The sequence below is a fragment of the Lolium rigidum genome, chromosome 4, assembly GCF_022539505.1.
Source record: "Lolium rigidum isolate FL_2022 chromosome 4, APGP_CSIRO_Lrig_0.1, whole genome shotgun sequence".
Classification (NCBI taxonomy): Eukaryota; Viridiplantae; Streptophyta; class Magnoliopsida; order Poales; family Poaceae; genus Lolium; species Lolium rigidum.
In genome coordinates, this window is record NC_061511.1 from 226,739,661 (window position 1) to 226,763,213 (window position 23,553).

A 23,553-nucleotide genomic window follows, 5' to 3' on the forward strand; every position below is an offset into this window, starting at 1 on the left:
GTTGAAGACTATTTTTGAAACTCATGCGGCCGTGGAATGCTATGAAGCATCGAAACACTTTTTCAGTCTGTATGATGGAAGAAGGCAGCTCCATTAGTGAGCACATGCTCGTTATGACCGGGCATGCGAAGAAACTCGGTGACTTGGGAATAGTGATTCCTAACGGATCGGGGATTAATCGTGTCCTTCAATCACTGCCACCAAGTTACAAGAACTTTGTGATGAATTACAATATGCGAGAACATGAACAAGGAGTTTCTGAACTCTTTGGCATGTTAAAAGCTGCTGAGATTGAGATTAAGAAAGAGCACCAAGTGTTGATGGTCAACAAGACCACCGGTTTCAAGAAACAGGGGCAAGTCTAAGGGAAAATTCAAGAAGGGTGGCAAGAAAGCTGCCACGCCTCCTATGAAACCTAAGAACGGCCCTAAGCCCGATGCTGAGTGCTATTACTTGCAAAGAGAAGGGACACTGGAAGCGTAATTGCTCCAAGTATTTGGCAGATCTGAAGAGCGGCCTTGTCAAGAAGAAGAAAGAAGGTATATCTGATATACATGTTATAGATGTTCATTTCACTGGTTCTCGTTCTAGTACCTGGGTATTTGATACTTGGTTCGGTTGCTCATATTTGTAACTCGAAACAGGAACTAAAGAATAAACGACAACTCGCTGAAAGATGAAGTGACGATGCGCGTTGGAAACGGATCCAAGGTCAATGTGATCGCGGTCGGGACACTTCCTCTACATCTACCTTCGGGATTAGTTTTAAGCCTAAATAATTGTTATTATGTACCCGCGTTGAGCATGAACATTATATCGGGATCTTGTTTAATGCAAGACGGTTATTCATTCAAGTCCGAGAATAATGGTTGTTCTATCTTTATGAATAATATCTTTTATGGTCGAGCACCTGAAAAGAATGGCTTATTTCTATTAGATCTCGATAGTAGTGATACACATATACATAACATTGATGCTAAGCGAATTAAATTAAATGATAATTCTACTTATATGTGGCACTGTCGTCTTGGTCATATTGGAGTGAAACGCATGAAGAAACTCCATACTGATGGATTACTTGAATCACTTGACTTTGAGTCACTTGATAGATGCGAAGCATGTCTGATGGGAAAAATGACTAAGACTCCATTCTCGGGTATGATGGAGCGAGCTACTGACTTATTGGAAATCATACATACAGATGTGTGTGGACCAATGAGTGTAGCATCACGCGGTGGTTATCGTTATGTTCTAACCTTCACAGATGATTTGAGTAGATATGGGTATATCTATTTAATGAAACATAAATCCGAAACTTTCGAGAAGTTTAAGGAATTCCAAAGTGAAGTAGAAAATCAACGTAACAAGAAGATTAAATTTCTACGATCCGATCGCGGAGGTGAATATCTGAGTTATGAGTTTGGCATGCATTTAAAGAAATGCGGAATACTTTCACAATTGACACCGCCGGGAACACCACAACGAAACGGTGTGTCCGAACGTCGTAATCGAACTCTCTTAGATATGGTTCGTTCTATGATGTCTCTTACTGATTTGCCGTTATCATTTTGGAGTTATGCATTAGAGACAGCCGCATTCACTTTAAATAGAGCACCATCAAAATCCGTTGAAACGACGCCGTATGAATTATGGTTTAATAAGAAACCTAAGCTCGTCGTTCCTAAAAGTTTGGGGTTGCGAAGCCTATGTAAAAAAGTTACAACCGGACAAGCTAGAACCCAAAGCGGAGAAATGCGTCTTCATAGGATACCCTAAGGAAACTATAGGGTACACTTTCTATCACGGATCCGAAGGCAAGATCTTTGTTGCTAAGAACGGAACCTTTCTTGAGAAAGAATTTCTCACTAAAGAAGTGACTCGGAAGAAAAGTAGAACTCGATGAGATTGAAGAATCTCTACTCGTTGATCGAGTAGCGCGATGACGGAAAACGTTCTCGTACCACCTACACCGGCAACAGAGGAAGCTAATGATAATGATCATGAAACTTCAAATGAGACAGCTCATCGAACCTCGCGGATCGACAAGGGATCGTGCCACTCCAGATTGGTATGATCCTTGTCTAAATGTCATGATTGTGGATAACAATGATGAGGACCCTGCGACGTATGAAGAAGCGATGATGAGCCCGGATTCCAACAAATGGCAAGAAGCCATGAAATCCGAAATGGGATCCATGTATGATAACAAAGTATGGACTTTGGTAGACTTACTCGATAGCCGCAAGGCTGTCGAGAATAAATGGATCTTCAAAAGAAAAACAGATGCCGATGGTAATATTATCGTCTATAAAGCTCGACTTGTCGCAAAGGGTTTCCGACAAATTCAAGGTGTTGACTACGATGAGACTTTCTCACCTGTAGCGAAGCTAAAATCTGTAAGGATTTTGTTAGCAATAGCTGCATTTTTCGATTATGAGATTTGGCAGATGGATGTCAAAACAGCGTTCCTTAATGGAGACATTGAGGAAGAGTTGTATATGGTACAACCCAAAGGTTTTGTCGATCCTAAAAATGCTGACAAAGTATGCAAACTTCAGCGTTCAATCTATGGACTGAAGCAAGCATCGAGAAGTTGGAACCGACGTTTTGATAAGGTGATCAAAGACTTCGGGTTTATACAGTGTCATGGAGAGGCCTCGTATTTACAAGAAAGTGAGTGGGAGCTCCGTAGCATTCCTAATATTATATGTAGATGACATATTATTGATTGGGAATGATATAGAACTATTAAGCGAGTGTAAAGGGTTATTTGAATAATAGTTTTTCAATGAAAGACCTTGGTGAAGCATCATACATATTAGGCATCAAGATTTATAGAGATAGATCAAGACGTCTAATAGGGCTATCACAGAGTACATACCTGGACAAGATTCTAAAGAAGTTTAGAATGGACGAAAGTAAGAAAGGATTCTTACCTATGTTACCGAGCAAGGTCTTGAGTAAGACTCAAGGACCGGCTACGGCAGAAGAAAGAGAAAGGATGAGTCAAATCCCCTATGCCTCGGCGAGTAGGCTCTATCATGTATGCCATGCTATGTACAAGACCGGATATAGCACATGCTCGTTAGTTTAACTAGCGAGATATCAAAGTGATCCAGGAATGGAACACTGGATAGCGGTCAAGAATATCCTGAAGTACTTGAAAAGAACTAAGGATATGTTTCTTTGTTATGGAGGTGACCAAGAGCTCGTTGTAACAAGTTACACCGATGCAAGTTGGAACACTGATCCTGATGACTCTAAGTCACAGTCTGGGTACGTGTTTATATTGAATGGTGCTGCGAGTAAGCTGGGCAAGCTCGAAGCGGTGCACGGTGGCGAAATCCTCAACGGAATCGGAGTACATAGCAGCTTCGGAGGCTTCATCGGAAGCGGTATGGATGAAGAGGTTCATTGTAGAGCTCGGTGTGGTTCCTAGTGCATTGGACCCATTTGTCATCTACTCGTGATAACATGGGTGCCATCGCCAATGCACAAGAGCCAAGGTCACACAAGAGGCTGAAGCATATCAAGCTGCGTTACCACTCGATTCGCGAGTACATCGAAGATGGAGAAGTAAAGATTTGCAAAGTACACACCGATCCGAATGTAGCGGATCCGTTGACTAAAGCTCTCCCTAGGGCAAAGCATGACCAACACCGGAATGCCATGGGTGTTAGGTATATTACAATGTAATCTAGATTATTGACTCTAGTGCAAGTGGGAGATCTGTTGGAGATATGCCCAAGAGGCAATAATAAAAGTGGTTATTATATATCTTTATGTTTATGATAAAAGTTTATATACCATGCTATAATTGTATTAACCGAAACATTGATACATGTGTGATATGTAAACAAACAAAGAGTCCCTAGTAAGCCTCTTAACTAGCTTGTTGATTAATGGATGATTAGTTTCATAATCATGAACATTGGATGTTATTAATAACAAGGTTATATCATTGTATGAATGATGTAATGGACACACCCAATTAAGCGTAGCATAAGATCACGTCATTAAGTTATTTGCTATAAGCTTTCAATACATAGTTACCTAGTCCTTATGACCATGAGATCATGTAAATCACTTATACCGGAAAGGTACTTTGATTACATCAAACGCCACTGCGTAAATGGGTGGTTATAAAGGTGGGATTAAGTATCCGGAAAGTATGAGTTGAGGCATATGGATCAACAGTGGGATTTGTCCATCCCGATGACGGATAGATATACTCTGGGCCCTCTCGGTGGAATGTCGTCTAATGTCTTGCAAGCATATGAATAAGTTCATAAGAGACCACATACCACGGTACGAGTAAAGAGTACTTGTCAGGAGACGAGGTTGAACAAGGTATAGTGAGATACCGATGATCGAACCTCGGACAAGTAAAATATCGCGTGACAAAGGGAATTGGTATCGTATGTGTATGGTTCATTCGATCACTAAAGTCATCATTGAATATGTGGGAGCCATTATGGATCTCCAGATCCCGCTATTGGTTATTGGTCGGAGTGAGTACTCAACCATGTCCGCATAGTTCACGAACCGTAGGGTGACACACTTAAAGTTGGATGTTGAAATGGTAGTACTTGAATATGGAATGAAGTTGGAATATTTGTTCGGAGTCCCGGATGGGATCCCGGACATCACGAGGAGTTCCGAATGGTCCGGAGAATAAGATTCATATATAGGATGTCATTTTATGTGAATAAAATGATGCGGAAGGTTCTATGGAAGGTTCTAGAAGGTTCTAGAAAAGTCCGGAAGAAACCACCAAGGAAGGTGGAGTCCACATGGGACTCCACCTCCATGGCCGGCCAACCCTAGTGGGGGAGGAGTCCCAAGTGGACTCCCCTTAGGGGGCCGGCCACCCCCCATGGAAGGTGGAATTCCCACCTCTAGTGGGAGGGAAAGTTTCCCACCATATGGAAGGTTTTGGTTTCGGGTCTTATTCGAAGACTTGGACACCAACACTTGGGATCCACCTATATAATGAGGGGCCAAGGGAGGGGGCCGGCCACCCCAAGACCACAAGCTGGCCGCCCCATAGAGTGGCCGGCCACCCCCTCCCAAACCCTAGCTTTGCTCCTCCACTTCATATTGCCCGCATAGCTTAGCGAAGCTCCGCCGGACTTCTACACCGCCACCGACACCACGCCGTCGTGCTGTCGGATTCAAGAGGAGCTACTACTTCCGCTGCCCGCTGGAACGGGGAGGTGGACGTCGTCTTCATTAACAACCGAACGTGTGACCGAGTACGGAGGTGCTGCCCGTTCGTGGCGCCGGAACCGATCGTGATCAAGATCTTCTACGCGCTTTTGCAAGCGGCAAGTGAACGTCTACCGCAGCAACAAGAGCCTCCTCTTGTAGGCTTTGGAATCTCTTCAAGGGTGAGTCTCGATAATCCCCTCGTTGCTACCGTCTTCTAGATTGCATCTTGGCTTGGATTGCGTGTTCGCCGTAGGAAAATTTTTGTTTTCTATGCTACGTTGTCCTACAGCCGCGTGACGGGCCGAAGGCGGAGAGGCGGCCCGGTGCGGCTCCCGGTCGGACCGGAGGTTTGGCTGGGCTGCCCGGCGCGTGGGCCGGTGGCCGCCCGGTCGACCGGGTGGGCCGGCGTCTGGCCCGGCAGGCCGGTCGCCCAACCGGCAGCCTCCCCCCTTTTTCCTTTTTCTTTTCTTTTTCTTCTTTTACTCTTTCTTTAATAACTTTTGCTCCCGAACCCCGATTCGAATGAAACCAGTTTTGTTTGGAAGATAATAACAAATGCTATCCTATGGAAAGTGAAAACACAAGAATCTATAGGAGGGGATTTTATCATGAATATAAATGGTAGAACCTTATATCATGAATAACCGGTAAAATCACCCAACCTCGAAAACGCAATAGAAGATGCATGCGGATTCCGTTTTCGATGAACTTGGGCTTGTTGTAAAGCTAGCAACAAGCTCAAGAACCTCACACAGAGAAACACCAAGAAGCAATACGGATATGCAAAGTATGCAAAGGATTGAGCTCCCTAAGACGATGTGATCAAGTTACCCAACCGAAAGCCCCTCTTAATAGTGCGGCTATGTATCCTATAATCCGGTCTCCCATCAACCACCTTGAGACCGGTAAAAGGAAAACCTAGCAAGGCCATACCTTTGCCTTGCGCATCCCGCTTGATCTTGATGATAACTCTTCAAGCTTCACACAAGCCGGAATGCCTCTCTTGATCAATGTTGCTTTGTGAAGACTCACAAATGCTCCCCCATACACTATGATGGGAAAGCTCCATTGATACACATCTTCACATGTCCATTATCACCAAATGGACGGCAAGCTTCAAGCATGTGATCCACTCAAGATGCTCATCTTGAACTTGCCCAACTCAACCTTGTATCTTCTCATACTCACTTAAGATAGAGCATGGCTAATATTGAATTCCACATAAGAACTCCATCTTCATTTCTTCTTCTTGATCATATCACATATATATCTTCATACCGATGATCTTGATGCCAATACACAAGGTATACCTTTATCTTCATGGCATCCATACTTGAATCCAACACATGGAGTACAAGTAGTATCTATGGAATATTTCTTCATATAAACTCAATGAAAACATTAGTCCATAGGGGTTGTCATTAATTACCAAAACCACACATAGGGGCAATGTACCCTTACACTAATATATCCGTTAACATGAGCAACGTAACTTTGTTGATAGTGTCCAATCTCAAAGTTTACGACTGTACAACTCCAAAGTCCGTCATTACAGATACAAAAGTGCTAAAGTTGTGCAATATATTGACATGGTAATTGTGTTTTTTATCCCTAAAGTTCAACAATAACAAAAATCTGAAATGAACTATTTCTAAATCTAAACGAATCAAAAAGATGGAAAACTCACATTTCTGTATTGAATATGTGCGACTTAGAAGTATTAGAGTGTGTGTACATGTGGTGCATGCATATCTATATGAGGATGTAACTATATTGATCTATAAATATCTTGATAAGAGGGTTCTACTAGACGAGACTAACAAGTATCATGCTCAAGGTTTGTAAAATAGCAATGTAGCTTGTATGCAAGTCGAAAATATATTATGTAGATTAGTATGAAGTATTTCCTCTATTCCTATTTATAAGATGTTTCCCAAACTTATTACAAAGAGGAACATAAAGAGCACAACACAATTCGAGAGCGTGCCACGCGTGGAAATGTAATTTCTCAACTACTCCCCCATCCATAGTAATTGTCAAGTAGTTCAAATTAGCTCAAATTTTAAAAAAGATTCTGATAATTATTATGGATCAGAGGGAAGTAGATAACTTTCTATATTGCAACTTAACTTTGTTTTGATCCGACGAAACTCTATTAAATATATATGCACATGTTTGGTTTCAGGAACTTTAAACTGTCGATTTTGAAATTTAAAAACCGAGCTACACCTGTGGTTTCCGTAGTTTGATGTCCCTAAAGGATGCAAACACTACTGGCTAATGCTCGGTGTGGTACTTAAACTATCCCAAGGAGCATGCACGGTATTAGGGGAGCATGGCACGGCGGGGACGCCATCTTTCTTCGTCTTCCCGTCTGTATCCCCCTTTGCCCCTTCCTCCTGTATGCCTTTGAGGACATCGAGCACCTCTCTGATCGGTGGTCGCATCTCGCCGTTCTGCTGCAGGCACCTGAATACAAGCTCGGCCACCATCGTCATTGCCAACCTAGTTGCCTCGTCGGAGCCATACCCGAGCTCCATGTCCACCAGCTGGTCCAACTGGGATCTCTGGATCCTTCCCACGGCCATGCCGGCCAGGTTGATCTCGTCACGGTCTCGGCTCACGTCCACAGCGGGCTTGGACGATATGAGCTCCGCGAGGACGACGCCGAAGCTGTACACGTCGCTCTTGTCGGTGAGCTGGTAGCACTGGTGGTACTCCGGGTCCACGTACCCTGGCGTGCCCTGCGGCGCCGTGGACACGTGCGTGGCGCCGTCGAGCGGCAAGAGCCGGGAGAGGCCGAAGTCGGCGACCTTCACGTGGAAGTCGGCGTCGAGGAGGATGTTGTTGGTCTTCACGTCGCGGTGCACCACCGGGGGCTCGATGGCATGGAGGTAAGCCAGCGCCGTGGCTGCCTCGACGGCGATGTTGAGGCGGAGCTGCCACGACAGCGCGCGCTCCGCCGCACGGTGGCCGTGCAGGTGGTCGGCGACGGTGCCGTTGGGCACGTACTCGTACACCAGCACGAGCTCCCGGCTGCGGCTGGACGTGCAGCCGTAGAACGTGACGAGGTTCGGGTGGCGGAGCAGCGACAGGATCGACGCCTCGTTCACGAACTGCTCCACCTGACGAAAACTGTTGTTGTACAGCCGCTTCACCGCCACCACCCGCCCGTCCCGGAGTTGCCCTGAACACACATAAAATTCGATGGAATCAGCAAGTCGATCAATGTCAGACTCAAATAAAATCTTGGCTGATTTAATTTCCAGTGAGTGTGTGCCGGTTGTCTAACTACCTTTGTACACCGTGCCGAAGCCGCCGTCGCCGAGCTCTCCGGTCTCGCTGAAACCACCGGTGGCCTCCTCCAGCTCCTCGTACGAGAAATGGTGCGTCTGCAGCTTGTGGACGCTGCCGGACTCCATGTCGGTGCTGCCCCTAGAGCGCGGCGTCCCGCCGGACATGGTGTACGTGAGGAGCCTAGAGGAGGAGGTCATCTTGTATTGTTTTCTCTTCCGGATGTACATGAATGACACCACGAGGAGAAGCAAGAACATGACTACAGCAGCTACGGAGGTTCCTGGTGTTGCAAAATGGTGATGAACATCAATGATTCAAGTTGGAGAACAGTAACAAAATACTATGAGTTGATTAAAATCGCATCCATGATGTCCAGAGGAAGTGTTTTCGTATATTTACCATATGTCATTGCCTTTTTGTTCTGTTTCTTCGATCCTGCAAAATAAAATGTATATATGCATATTAAAATCGTAGTAACGAGCAAATCAATTCGAATGCGCTCAAATCTAAAAAAAAACGTGGAGATTGTGAATCTGATTTTGTCTCGACAAATATATGTGCATACGTTGCTCAAATGTATGTAAATGCAGCTGACGCTTGAACGCTTAGTAGAGGAGCTACAAATAAAGATATTTTCAGGAAAAGATAATCTCGGTTTGCCTTATGGCGTCATCATCTTAAGTAAGTAGTGTCTACTAGAGTTGTTTGCATAAAAACCCCACTTTTTGTAGCATTTTTTAAAGTTTGGTACCACTTTTGGTTCTTGGGACAAAAATCCACTATATTTTGACGAGTTTTTTTTGGAAAAAAACACTAATCGTGAATTGATCACGAATGGCCACGAAAACTGACAGGTGAGACCTATTTGTCAGAGCCAATTTGCTGATGTGTTCTAAGCTCACTTGTCAGCCTTTTTAAACTATCCAAAAGAAAAATAAAGGTTGTCTTATTCCCATCCCCTCAGAGACCACACCTAGCCTGACCCTCCTCCACATCGCCGCACCATGGCCACCTAGACCTCCTCCACAGCAGCGAGTCCTACATCGGCGTTGGCCGGAGCATGGTAGGTGACCCCCTTGTTAGAATCACTTACAATTCATGTTTAATTCTAGATTAGTTTTCTAAGAAAAGCTCGTTAAAATATGGTGGATCTTTGTCCTGAAAACCAAAAAATCGTACCAAAATAGAATATTTTGCTAGCAATGTGGTGGTTTATGCTCAATTCTACTTGTACATCTAGAAATCACAATCAATGAAAGGGGCGTGCCTGGCTCCAGTCTGATCGCCCGTCCCTCCCGCGAAAGAAAAGAGATGCGGCGGCTAGGGTGAAAACCCTAGCATCCGCCGCCATCCACTGCCTCGTCATCTACGCCCGGGAATTGACGGCCCCCCTCCTCTGCTAGCCGCTCCGGTGGTGGGAGGGGTGGGGACTCGGACTTGCGCTCGGCGCTATAGAAGGTCCCTAAATTTAGAGTTTGGTCAATCGGCATCGTCGCTATGGTGGCTATGGCGGCGTTGTGCGGGACAAGAACAAGGTATTCCCGCCTCCTCGTCCACCTCGTCGGCGGCAATCTCACCGATAGTGTTGAGGAGAGTGGGGAGTCGTCTGGTCGCCGCTTCCATGGAGTGGTGGATCTCGTCCAGTCTGCGTGTGGTAGAGGTTTGGTGTTAGAGGCATCGGATCAATTCAAGGGTTCAATGACGGCGACTTCGGCTCTGGGGCGGTGGTCCTAAGGGGCACATGCACGAAGACTTCCCGATTGCCATCAACAACATTAGGCTAGCTCCGGTAAGGGAGCGGCACATCGGCGGCTCGCTCTGGCAGCAATAGTGGTTGTTAGGTGGTCAAGGACCTCGATATAATTTCTATTATGTTTGGGATACTTTGTACTCTTTGTGAAACTAATGGAATAGATTCGGATCTTTCTCGCAAAAGAAAGGGGCATGCCGCCGTCTAGGTAAAATGTCAAGGGTGTGTCTATGTCTCAGTTGACTGAGATTTTCGTATGTCTCAGTCACCTCAGAAAAGTGCAACTGCAGTTGAAAGAAAAGTGCAACTCGGTCTAATTGCACATTTCTAACAGAAAAATGCAATTGCACTTTTTTAACAGAAAAGTGCAACTTAAAGCACTTTTTTGCAAGTGACTTAGACTTAAGAAAATCTCAGTTGACTGAGACATAGCAAAACCGAAATGTCAACGTTAAACAAGTCAAGTCTCCCATGACAAGCAAATAGACTAATTCAGGATCGATGCAGCAGCTGAATCTTGCGTGGACTTCAGCAAGCAATCGAATCGACTTTATCGAAAAAAGCAATCGAAATGGAACACTCGGCGGCAGTATGAACCATGCAAATTTGTCAGTTGCGTCCCAAATTAGCTTTGACCAGAGTAGCGCTTTCAGTCTTGATCGATCAAACCATTCAAACGTCGTGGACCAACCTGTCGAACTCGTATAGACAACAGAGGTTACCTGAACCTGAAGAAGGACACGAGCCGACGGCCTGACCGTGAGGGCAGAAACACGTCCGCTCATCCGGCGCTCTGCTATCGTGCCCGCAGCGCCCACCGGAGGCCTGGCACTCGCCGCACCACCCGGCGCCGGCCATCCACCTCACCGAGAACCCGCCTCTCACGGCGTCTCCGAGGGAGGCGTTCCCGGCGGCCAGCGAGTCCGCCATGTCCGCGTCGTACGGGACGACCAGGGTGGAGCTGCACACGCCCAGCACGTCCGCCGCCAGCGTGCCGTTGTCCATCCTGTAGTACGACGTCCCGCCAGTGACGCAGGAGAATACGTCGTAGACGAGCGGCAGCGACGACGCGGCGGAGCTGCAGTTGACGTAGGCGGTGAGGAACCGGTCCCGGTCCGTGTAGGCGAACGCGGCGGTGTCGATGGTGGTGTTGCGGTAGTTGTGAGGGCAGGTCTGTTCGGCAAGGGTCTGGTCGACGACGGTCAGGACGTGGTTGCCGTAGTCGACGCCGGTCACCTGGAAGGACCCGCCGGAGCTCATGTAGATGACCAGCGTCGTGGCGTTTATGCAGAAGAGGCGGTGGCCCGGGGAGGAGCAATAGTCCGGCCGGTTTAGGCCGTCGACGGCGAACGGGTAGTCCACGGAGAAGTTGAGTGTCCCGCACTGGTACGACATCAGGGCGCAGTTGGTGTACCGGAAGAAGTCGGCATCGGCACCGGGCTGTGGTTGTGGCTGTGATCGTGGTGCCGATGACAGAACTAGTGTGACAAGGAGTGGTACGAAATGCAGGTAACGCATTTGATCGAAAGGGTTTCGTGGTAGATGAAGCATTGCAAAGGGGGAGAGGACGAACAATGTCTATGAAATGTGATGTACGGACCAGCACGAGGGGTAGTTCTTAAGATGGGCATTCCATGGCAAGGAAAAAGTCTATTGCAAACGACAGGGATTTAGAGTTTGGGGTTCATTTCGGTGAACCGGGGTGTGACTATTTCTCAGTCGACTGGCGACTAGTTTCGTTTTTAGTCAGATGATGTCATCGAATCTCAATTGCAACTCATGTTGCAACTGATGACTAGCATAAATCAGAAATTAAATCAAATGGTGTAGATTTTAACTGGACAAGAATTTAGTTCTCAGCTAGCTGAGAACTAGCAAATCCCTTAAAATAGACTTTTTCCTCATGGCAATGGTCATTGTCTATCGTGACCAAGGTTTAAAATAGCGTGCTAAATGAAATAGCGGCAACCTCATTTAAACGTTGTGGACCCTATATCGTGCTAATAGCGTGGTATACTTCAAATAGCGTTTTCAAAATAATACTAAATATAGCCTAAAAATAAATAATTTTACTAGAACGAATGGATATATAGTCCAAAACTGACTGAATCATATATACATAACCACACATAAAAATAGATCACAAATATTTAGAAGGATAACATCAGCATGTCACAGGGCAACAACAGTATAAATTATTATTAAAATTATTAGCATTAGCGATATTATCTCCTGATTTAGAAGTGGAACCAACAGATTGCACTTCAGCACCAAAAAAAGTAAAAGCAACTTGCCCGAAAAATAGCGCTAACGCTATGAAGTTTTAGCACGATATAACATGCTATTCGCAAATAGCGCCACAACGAGCAAAATTACTAAAATTTAGCATGGACCCTCTAGATATGCTATAGTGCGCTATTAGCGGAGAAATGTGCTATTTTAAACTTTATCGTGACAGACAGGTCAAAAGAGGATGGCCGATCGAGTAGAAATCTAGAAACAATGACCTCGCCTTCTGTCGTGAGTCAGAACGTCAAGGTAATTTAAACGGGCTCAGCTGTGTTTCTCCTGCCTTGACGGCTCCGGCGGAGGAAAATTTCGCGGTGCGGCGAGGTTAAAGTCATCTGTTTCAGACGCATTTGGTGGTGGATACTCGATCGTTTGGCCCGGCGTCACGATCGGATTGGAAGAACGTGGTTTCCAGGCACACGAGACACGACGAGACTGGGTCTAGAAATGAAAGAAACTGATAACGACCGCTATTTTTACGTACGCACCGCCCACCAATAGTGACCGGCGGTCAGCTCCGCCGCCGCAGGTTTTGTGCTCCACAAGTACCGATCGTGAGGACAGGACAGGACAGGCGGCAATTCGAGAAAGAAGAAACCAAAACGCTGAAACTGAAAGTAACACGGTTGCATGGGAAGAAAGTAATGGAGTGATGGACGTCGTCTTACCGCAGTCCGGGCCTCGCACGCGGCCGTCGGGGCAGAGGCAGCCGAGGAAGCCGCCGACCTGGTCGTACCCGCACTGGCCCTTGGACAGCTCGCACTCGTAGCAGGGCCCGGCGCTGGGGTCCCAGCTGAGCCGGAACCCGCGCCGCAGCACGTCGCCGTACCCGCCGCTCCCGAGCCGCGGGCGGTACTCGGCGCTCTCGAGCCACTCCGTCAGCACGGGCGCCACGTACACCTCCCGGCACGCGCGGGACCAGTTCCCCTCCGGCGCGCCGAGGTGCGGCGCCAGGAACGACGGCGATCGCCCCTGCGCGAAGCCGGTGCAGTTGATCGGGACGATGCCCGGCGGCGGAGGGTCGGCGGCGGTGAAGGCGCAGTCGAGGAAGAAGGAGATGGTGCTGTTGCCGGTGGCCGTGAAATTGAGCCACGCCGCGGCCGGGATGGAGACGTTGTGGCGGGGCCTCGGGCAGGAGTTGTTGGATGCCAGCGCGTCGGCGTCGGCGAGGGTGATGGTGTTGTTGGCGTAGTCGATGGCGAGCACGGTGTAGTTGGTGCCCCCGGCGAGGCGGAGCGTGGCGGTGTTGGTGGCGGCGTCGCAGAGGATGGCCATGCCCGGGTAGCCGCAGAAGAACCGGGAGTAGGCGACGCCGTCGATCAGCCGGGACTGGTTGGAGAGGTAGAACGGGTAGTGGATGTCGTGGCCGCCGCAGCGGAAGGGCTTCTGGCACATGCTGGCGTCGTACGCGTCGTCTCCGACGGCAGCGGTGGCGGCGGAAGTGGAGTCGAGGCCGGAGACGGCGAGCGACACGGCCACCAGGAGGAGGCGGAGGAGGTGCCGGTGCGGCGGCATGGCGGGCGGTCGAGAAGAGGCTAGGTAGCACACTGTCTGTCTATCACGGGCTCACGGCTCGCCGTTGCTTACATGGGTTTGGTCGTTTTGGTGGCGGCTGCGGGCGCGCGCGTGCGCCCGCGCGCGCACGACTTGGACCTGGTCTGTTTTGGCGGGAGGTTGGTGAAGGTCCGGGGACTGGTGGCGAGTGCGTACGTGGCATCACGGCATTGGTTGAGCAGGTGGGTCTGGTCGCATCGCACGTCACCGGACGATGACCTCATATGTCTCGCTCGAGTCGATGACTGCATGCCGATGATATCCTTTTGGCATGGCATATAGTAGACACGTTTCGTCGTCGCATTTCAGATTCTCTACTTCTTTTTTTCTTATTCTTATATTACTACTAGTGTCTGCTTTCGGCAACCTTTTGTTAGTTTCAGGATTTTGTTTGACCGCCGCCCGTCTGAAACATGTTGCTCCATATTTAGGACAGGCAGGTAAAAGGTTTCACGTTTTTCTTCCAGATCAACACGGCTGAAACAGCCGGTTCACTTGCTTTTCAAACATGAAAGCGATCGACGCAAACAATTATAAAGGCTCTTGTACGTACGAGAATAACAACAAACAAGCAAACAACTAACATGGGGGGATATTCACTTTGCTCGTACAAGCATTTGCTCCCATTGTGTGAATCTACATTTCGAAGTGTCAAAAACTTCTAAAATAAAAAATTTCATGTATATCTACATATAATATGTTCGTACACAAGTTTTTTTTTAAAAAAATTATGTGGCTCCCGTAAAAAAGACAAATTTTGATATTATAACACGACTACGTACATGATATTTTTTTTGTATTTTTCGTACACGCCACATAAAATGTTGTTTCTCCACGAAAACTTGTGCACTAACTTAGAATGTCACGATGTACACCAAAAAAATTATACTCCCTCCGGTTCATATTAATTGACTCTAATATGGATGTATCTAGATACATTTTAGTTCTAGATACATCCATATTGAAGTCAATTAATATGAATCGGAGGGAGTATCAATTTTTTGACATTTTTAAAATTGTTTTTTAATTATTTTGCATAATAGGAGCATTTGCTCCTATGAGTCAAAACGCTACCTCCCTAACATAGGCCCATTCAGTAGGTAGCTAGCGATGGATCTAGGATAGTATCATTGGAGGGTGTGAAGGTTAAAAGCTCTCCTATTGTTCTTTCTTTTTTTTGACTGTGACTACGGCGGGCTTGCGCCGGCCTGAACCTTTATATCAACATCTGCGGGTAGTAATAGGGTAGCTAATTACAATATTTTAGAGGAAGACGGGAAGAAGAGGAGAGGGAATCAAGGCGGGTCATAAGAATTACACCAAGATAGAAGGGTAGAGCGAGAGTCTACATTCCAACATCGGTGAGCCCAAAGTCTAACGTCAGTAATACATCGTTGAACCACAAGAAGGGGGGGGGGGGGGGCGCTCCTCAATAGCCCGGAAGACTTTGGAGTTGTGCCGTTTCCAGATGTCCCAAGCAATGGCCGGGGAGATAGTTGCATTAGTAGCCGAGCAGAACCAAGAGCTGAGCATGGATTGCATGGAGTGTGGAGCCAACCTGGATCCGGTCTGGAAATGGTGCCAGACCTCAGAGGCCTTGGAACAGCCCATCAAAAGGTGGTCAACATCTTCATCCGAAGTACTAGTGGGGGCAGACTGCAGTGGTGGTAACACTAGTAGGAAAAGCCTTATAGGTGGGATTCTATTTCTTTGGTGCACCAGCTGCTCATGCGCCACAGAAATTTTTCTGTGGCGCATCAGACTCGGTGCGCCACAAAAATATGGCGCACCCAAATCTCATGCGCCACAGAAAATCGGTGGAGCCCACATCCTGCCAGCCCTAATAATTGGTTCCCCTATTTCTGTGGCGCACTGGACCTGGTGCGCCACAGAAATAAGGCATTCTGTGGCGCACTGGTGCTGGTGCGCCACAGAAATAGCGCATTCTGTGGCGCACCTTGCCTGGTGCGCCACAGAAATAGAATCCCTCATATCACACCGTACCCCTTCCACTCTCGTACCCCTCTCCCTCTCCCTCTCCCTCGCGACAAATCGCCGCCGCCGTCAATGGGGTGCGCTGCCGCCGCCTTCCTCCGCGACGGCCGCATGCCCACGCTCCACGCATGCCAGCCGCTAGCAGCATAACACCCTTCAGCGTGGAGGAGGAGGAGGAGGAGCCGCCGCGTCAAGGAGGAGGAGGAGCGGCCGGGGCGTGGAGGAGGGCGATCTGCCGCATCGACGAGGAAGAGGAGCCGCGCGTCGTCCTCCTCGACCCCTGCCGTCATCGTCAACTTCGTCGTCGACCCCTGTCGTAGTCGGTGAGCCCGCCCCTCCCCTCCCCTCCCTCTTCCTCTCCCGAGCACAACCTGCTCGACGAAATGTCTAGGAAGTACTACTGCCTATTCTTGTTATTCCATGCTAACCATATCACACAGAAAACATCGGCGCCATTGTTAGTTCTTCCTAATTTTATTTCTAATTAGGTGTTAAAAAAATACACGTAACTGAAAGGTAATTGCACTCTCACGGTCACGGTGAGATACAGTTCATTTGCCACCGACTCAGTTCGTCACTTCGGCCGCGGCGGTGTATGCGCTCGTTTAGGGCAGCAGCCGTGAGCCAACAATTGAACGGCAGACTCGATCTTGTGAGCGGCGGCCGTCCGGCAGCGAGTACGGATGGCTTCACGGCGAGCGGCGAGAGCGCTAATAAGTCCGCATCCGTCGCCGGACGGACAAGCAGCTAGGCACCTAGCCGTGGTCAGCCCGGCATACCTTCTCTTCCATTTTTCCTGCTGCAAGCATTCCCCTGCTCCATTTTTCACCACACAAACACAGTATAGTCGCACACTATTGAATATGTGTGTATCTGAGCTGATCTTTAACTATATTGTGATCCATGTATTGAATATATGCCTTAATAGTTTTTTTTTGTCGCCTTTAGCTTGGCCCGCCCAACATTTTTCTTAAAGCTCCGCCAATGCACCAAGAGTCTACACTAGTAGAAAAATGGGCATCCATCTAAGCATAAATACCGGTTCCCTTACGAACCGGTACTATAGGGTGCATTAGTACCGGTTGCACTGCCCAGACCTTTAGTACCGGTTCGTAAGGACCTTTAATACCGGTTCGTGACACGAACCGGTACTAAAGGGTTCGCGTCAGCTGAAAAACCTTTAGTAACGGTTCGTGACACGAACCGGTACTAAAGGTCCCCCCCAGTGGATCGCCTTTTTTGACACTGTAAAATAGAAAAGAAAATGATAGAAAATTCAAAAAATAATATGTTTTCAGATTCTTGTATGTTATGCAACCTACTATTAGGGAAAATTAACAAATTTGAATTTTCACTTTTTTTGCAAAAAAGTTTTAAAAAATGGTAAAACCGCAATAACTTTTGCATACGACGTCGAAAAAAAACGTATAATATATCAAAAAAATCCTGGGAAAAAGTTACATCCGATTTCAGATCTGAACATGTTATTGATTCATGAGGATAATTATTGTTTTTTATCATACATGCAAGTTTTATACACATATCGTTGTCCGGAACGCGAGGCCCCAATGTGACAACAATTGGGATAACCGTAGGGGATGGCTATGATGTGAGGATCACGTGTGTTCACGAAGTGTTAATGCTTTTCTCCAGTACTCTATTAAAAGGAGTACCTTAATTACCAGTAGATTCCCTTAAGGCCCCGCTGCAAACGGGCTGGTAGGACAAAAGATGTCGTGCAAGTTTCTCCTTGTGAGCACGTACGACTAAATAGGAACACACGCCTATGGTTACTTTATACTTGGATGCTTTTATCATTGTTACTTGCAAATGCCCATGTCTTGCTTATTATATGAATTATCTTATCCATGCAACGCCTGTTCATCCATGCCTATGCCTACAGTATTTTAATCCTGCTGTCTACTGCAATCATCGCGACTGCTGTTTTTTATTTCATTACTGATGTTACTTCACTACTGCTACTACTATAAAATTGTTATATACTACTGATAAACCATTGCGAGCAAGTCTATTTCAAGGTGCAGCTGAATTGATAACTCATCTGTTAAAGCTTATAAATATTCTTTGGCCCCCCTTATGTCGAATCAATAAATTTTGGTTTTACTTCCCTCGAAGACTGTTGCAACCCTTATACTTGTGGGTCATCGGGCGAGGGGAAGAATTCGAGCAGTCCTTGGTGGCGCTTGTTCCGTGAAGTAGACGAGGATGAAGAGGAGTTCGAGGCGGTACTTTTCCCCTGCTCAGGTTGGCTCGGGGCAGACCATGGCGACGGTAGCGGTCGATAGCGGCAACGGGAAAACCCTCCCACTCTCTCTTGAAAAGAAATAGAGTAAGGTTGTCGACAGACATGGGAGTGGCAGCGTGAGGAAAAAAGCAGCTAGGGTTCAGCTGGAGGTCTTCTGAAAAAGTACTAGGAAGAGGTGCGGCCGTTCATCAAAGGAAGATACGGATCGTGCGGCCATGGACGTGGTAGTACAAACATGATGACAGCCGGAAGAAGACGACTAATAACAGAACCTTCTCTCCATCCGTTAAAAAAACAAGAATGGGCTAGGCTGGAAAAAGACTAGGGAAGGTGGGCTGGTGAGTCAAAATTCTTAACCGTTTCTAGCTATTTATACTGAACACTTTTACTTATTTACAACTTATTATCGATAAAATTTTAGCTACTTTTTAAATTGATATACTCTATTATATCCGTTGACATGAGCAACATAACTTTGTTGATAGTGTCCAATCTCAAAGTTTACCATGGTACAATTCCAAAGTATATCATTAATGATACAAAAGTGCTAAAGTTGAACAATTTTTTGACATTGTAATTGTGTTTTTAATTTCTAAAGTTCAACAATGAACATTTTATGAAATGGACTATTTGTAAATCTAAATGAATCATAAAAAGATGGAAAACTCACATAAACTGTATTGAACAACATGTGCCACTTTGAAGTATTAGAGTACATGTCGTGCATGCATATCTATATGAGGCTGTAACTATATTGATCTGTAAATATCTTGATAAGAGGCTTCTACTAGACGAGACTAACAAGTATCATGCTCAAGGTTTGTAAAATAGGAATGTAGCTTGTATGCAATTTGGAAGCGTATTATGTAGATTAGTGTGAACTATTTCCTCTATTCCTGTTTATAAGATGTTTCCCAAACGTATTACGAAAAGGAACAGAGAGAGCAGAACACAATTCGAGAGTGTGTCACGCGTGTGAATGTGATTTCTCAAGTACTCCTTTTAGAGATTTTAGTTCAATTTAGCTCAAATTTAAACTAAGCTTTCGATAATTATTATGGATCCGAGACAGTAGATAAATTTCTATATTGCAACTTAACTTTGTTTTGATCCGACAAAACTCTGTTAAATATATATATACACATGTTTGGTTTCAGGAACAAAGAGAGCACGTGTTCTGATTTCTGTCCATTTTCTTTCGATATAGCCAAATTTTGTTTTGATATAACAAGAGAATTTGCTTCTGATACGCAGAACCACCGGTAGAGAAATATATCTAGCTAGGGTAATGAATAGGTTTGCTTCTGATGGATTATATATTTGTTTCCTTCAATCAAATACTAAAATGTGTCCATTGTAACAACTAGATTCGTTTCTAACACGTATGAACTTTTCCATAGTATAAACCCAGATGTTTCCATGAAACAAGTATTAGACGATCCTAGAGTGCATCTAGACTATGTCAGCGGTGTGCACCATCGTAGCATGATCTTTATCGAGCAGACAACATTTACAAATGGCAACGAGGCATGTGCGAGGCCACCTAAGCACCATCCTATTAGGACGTCATTCCTTGCACCAGTGCAATGTGCAATAGGGTTTGCTGCATGAACGAGACCACTGAAGCAAACTTTAGAACGCATCATCTAGGCAGCACGATGATGGAAACAATAAGGCAACATAGCTGGTCGTCAACAGTAAGGCAACATAGCGCCGGTGACTAGCTTCGTTCTGCCTCCACCGAACCGACGAATAGGCTTGGTGATAGGCTCCCTAGGGCATATCCCCATCAGTTGGGCATGCACGAGGTTGGTGGAGTATGGCGGCGAGGCAATAAAGGCGATGTACGATAAGAGCAGCACCGTTCATAATAGAAGCAAGGAAACAAGAGAAAATCATCCGCAAGTGGATTACATTAATACACAATGACAATGGAATAACCATCACAATATATAATACTTTTCCACAGTAACTTCTTTGCCCAGGTGTCAAGTCCACTCCATCAAGGCAAGAACACCGACAATATATAATACTTTTCCACAGTAACTTCTTTGCCCAGGTTTACCCGGTTAGCCAATTTTTAGATTCTCAAAATTCCAAATGAAAATATGAAAGCAGGAAGATTTTAGTTTTTTTCCAGAAATTTAGAATTTTATATATTTTTATTTTTTTAAATTAAAATATTAATTATAAGATTTTTTGAGTCCTAACATATTACTATTACTTTTATCAAATTATAAGATTTTCAATTTTTCAAGTTTTAGGTTTTGCAAAAAATATTAAATTTTTAAAAAATAATTAAAAATAATAAAAATTTAAAAAGTTAATTTTATTTATTTATTCAACATTATTATTACATCATTACTTTTGTTTATTAAAATAATTATTTGGAATTCAAACGATAAAAAGTGTGACATCGACCAACATGTTAATAGGATTGATATGATACTACTATCACATACATGCGCGCGAAGCACTTGGAAGTGGAACGGGATGGAACTTGGAAGTTAAGCGTGCTAGTGCGGGAGTAGTGTGAGGATGGGTGACCGACCGGGAAGTTTGACTACGGGTAAGTAATTTGACTAGAGATTAAGTGTAGTTAGAGACTAACGGAAATACTAGTAATTCTGAAAAAAAATAAAAAAAAAGGCCGTGAAAAAAAGGGTGTGAAAAATAATTATAAAAAATGGAAAAAAAATTAAACAAAATAGGCTTTAAGGTACTAAAGATGAGAGACTTTTAGTACCGGATAATTAGTACCGGTTCCAAAACCGGTACTAAAGGCCCTTTGGAACCGGTACTAAAGGGGGTTTTTCTACTAGTGCTAAGACCTATTCTTCTACTCACTAACCATCTAACAGCTAACCTAACATGTACTATATGCGACTCAATCACCTACATGCAGCCTCTTACATGCATGTCTACTACTGAAACAAACTCACGTGCACTACTCTCTTAATGCAACAATAATATTTTTCTTACCGACAAGATTAAGTCTAACAGATACAAGGAAACAACACAGTCTGAAATATACTTGACCTCGGGTAACAGATGAAGCACTCCGAAGATTGCACAAATCATGCCATCTAACCATTCCCTAGCTAATCAGCTACTCACCTACATTGTTTAAGGATTAGTAGTAATCAGCTAGCTAGAGCTAACTGCTTTACTTAGACAAATAATTTTCAGCGTGGACGGCAGTGCTAGATGTGGCAAGCTGATGATTTCCAATGTCCCTAGCTAGCTAACCACTTCATGAAATCTTTTGAGCCAGCTAGAACGGCGGAGATGAAGAAAAAATGTCGCCGAAGCAACTATAGTCGTCGCTTAACAGGAAAAAATGCAGATATATTGTATACTTGTCCTTGATGCATAAACAAACCAGAGTAGTGCATAATGTATTGAACAAAAAAATCTGTTCTCACTCATTATTTATTATTATTTATTGAACATAGCCTACACCTTCAAAATGAATGCTCATGCTCACTGGTTGCTATATAGTTGATGAACCACCTGGCTCTTTCTTCCATTTTAGTGCCGATGCTTAGAATGTTCGGTCACTACACTTTGGAGGCGGCGTAAGCGAGCCTGGTGTGATGGCACAAATATCAATGTCTTGTGCATCCTACCGGCCTCGCTTACTCCGTCCCTGAATGTGAATATTTATTTCGACCAACAAAATATGAGGCATGCTATCTACTTGGTGTTTTTCGTTTATTCTGGTATTTCTTCGAGAGAGTGCCGATGATTAGAATGTTCGGTCACTACAATTTGAGGGCGGCGCAAGCGAGCCTGGTGTGATGGCACAAATATCAGTCTCTTGTGCATCATACCGGCCTCGCTTACGCCGTCCCTGAATGTGAATATCTATTTCGACCAACAAAATATGATGCATGCTATCTAGTTGGTGTTTTTCGTTTATTTTGGTATTTCTTCGAGAGAATGCCGATGATTAGAATGTTCCGTCACTACACTCGGGGGAGGGGCAAGTGAACCTGGTGCGATGACACAAATATCAATCTCTTGTGCATCCTACCGGCCTCGCTTACCCCTTTCCTGAATGTTAATATTTGTTTTGACTAACAATGTATGAGGCCCTTGTCATTCCATTTGCTTTGGTATTTCAGAATGGCGATGATTAGAATGTTCGGTCACCTGTACACTCTGTGGTGGCGCCAGCGAGCCTGGTGTGATGGCACAAATATCAATCTCTTGTGCATCCTACCTGGCCTCGCTGACACCATCCCGGAATGCTAATATTTGTTTCGACCAACAAAGTATGAGGCATTCCATTTAGTTCATACTAGCTACTTGTCTCTTATTTGAGTTGGCACTTCTTAATTGCATTTGCCGATGATTAGAATGTTTGGTCACTTGTACACTCTGGGGTGGGGCCAGTGAACCTAGTGTGATGACACAAATATCAATCTCTTGTGCATCCTACTTGGCTTCGCTGACCCCATCCCTGAATGTTAATATCTGTTTCGACCAACAAAGTATGAGGCATTCCATTTAGTTCATACTAGCTACTTATCTCTTATTTGAGTTTGCACTTCTTAATTGCATTGGTCTTTCTTCCATTTTAGTGCCGATGATTAAATTTTGTGGTCACTACACTTGGGGGCGATGCCAGTGAGCCTGGTGTGATGACACAAATATCAATCTCTTGTGCATCAGACTTGGCCTCACTAACACCGTCCCTAAATGTTAATATTTGTTTCGACCAACAAAGTATGAGGCATCACCACAAACTATTCGCCGATGATTAAAATGCTTGGTCACTCTTACACTCTGGGGTGGAGCTAGTGAGCCTGGTGTGATGACACAAATATCAATCTCTTGTGCATCCTACCTGACCTCACCGACTCCATCCCGGAATGTTAATATTTGTTTTTACCAACAATGTATGAGGCATATGCTATCTAGTTGATACTACTTGGCTCGTATTTGAGTTGGACTTACTCGTTTATTTTGGTCTTTCTTCGAGATAGCGCCGATGATTAAAATGTTTGGTCACCGTACACTCGGGGGTGGCGTAAGTGAGCCTGGTAAGATAGCACAAATATCAATCTCTTGTGCATCGGACTTGGTCTCACTTATGACATACATGAATGTTAATATTTGTTTTGACCAACAATGTATGAGGCATTTATTTATTATATGGTCTTTCTTCCATTTTAATCAGAGGAGG

The 23,553-nt window shown here is 45.3% G+C and overlaps 1 protein-coding gene across 1 annotated transcript; it reads right to left on the minus strand.

The window, feature by feature from the left end:
- Positions 1 to 7,481: 7,481 nt before the first annotated feature.
- Positions 7,482 to 14,062, minus strand: LOC124650185 (LEAF RUST 10 DISEASE-RESISTANCE LOCUS RECEPTOR-LIKE PROTEIN KINASE-like 1.2). Its single transcript, XM_047189737.1, has 4 exons — positions 13,216 to 14,062; positions 8,908 to 8,943; positions 8,507 to 8,788; positions 7,482 to 8,398 (listed from the first exon to the last, which is right to left on the minus strand). The coding sequence occupies exons 1-4, from the start codon at positions 14,060 to 14,062 to the stop codon at positions 7,482 to 7,484; spliced, it is 2,082 nt and encodes a 693-aa protein (XP_047045693.1).
- Between the last annotated feature and the right edge of the window lie 9,491 nt (positions 14,063 to 23,553).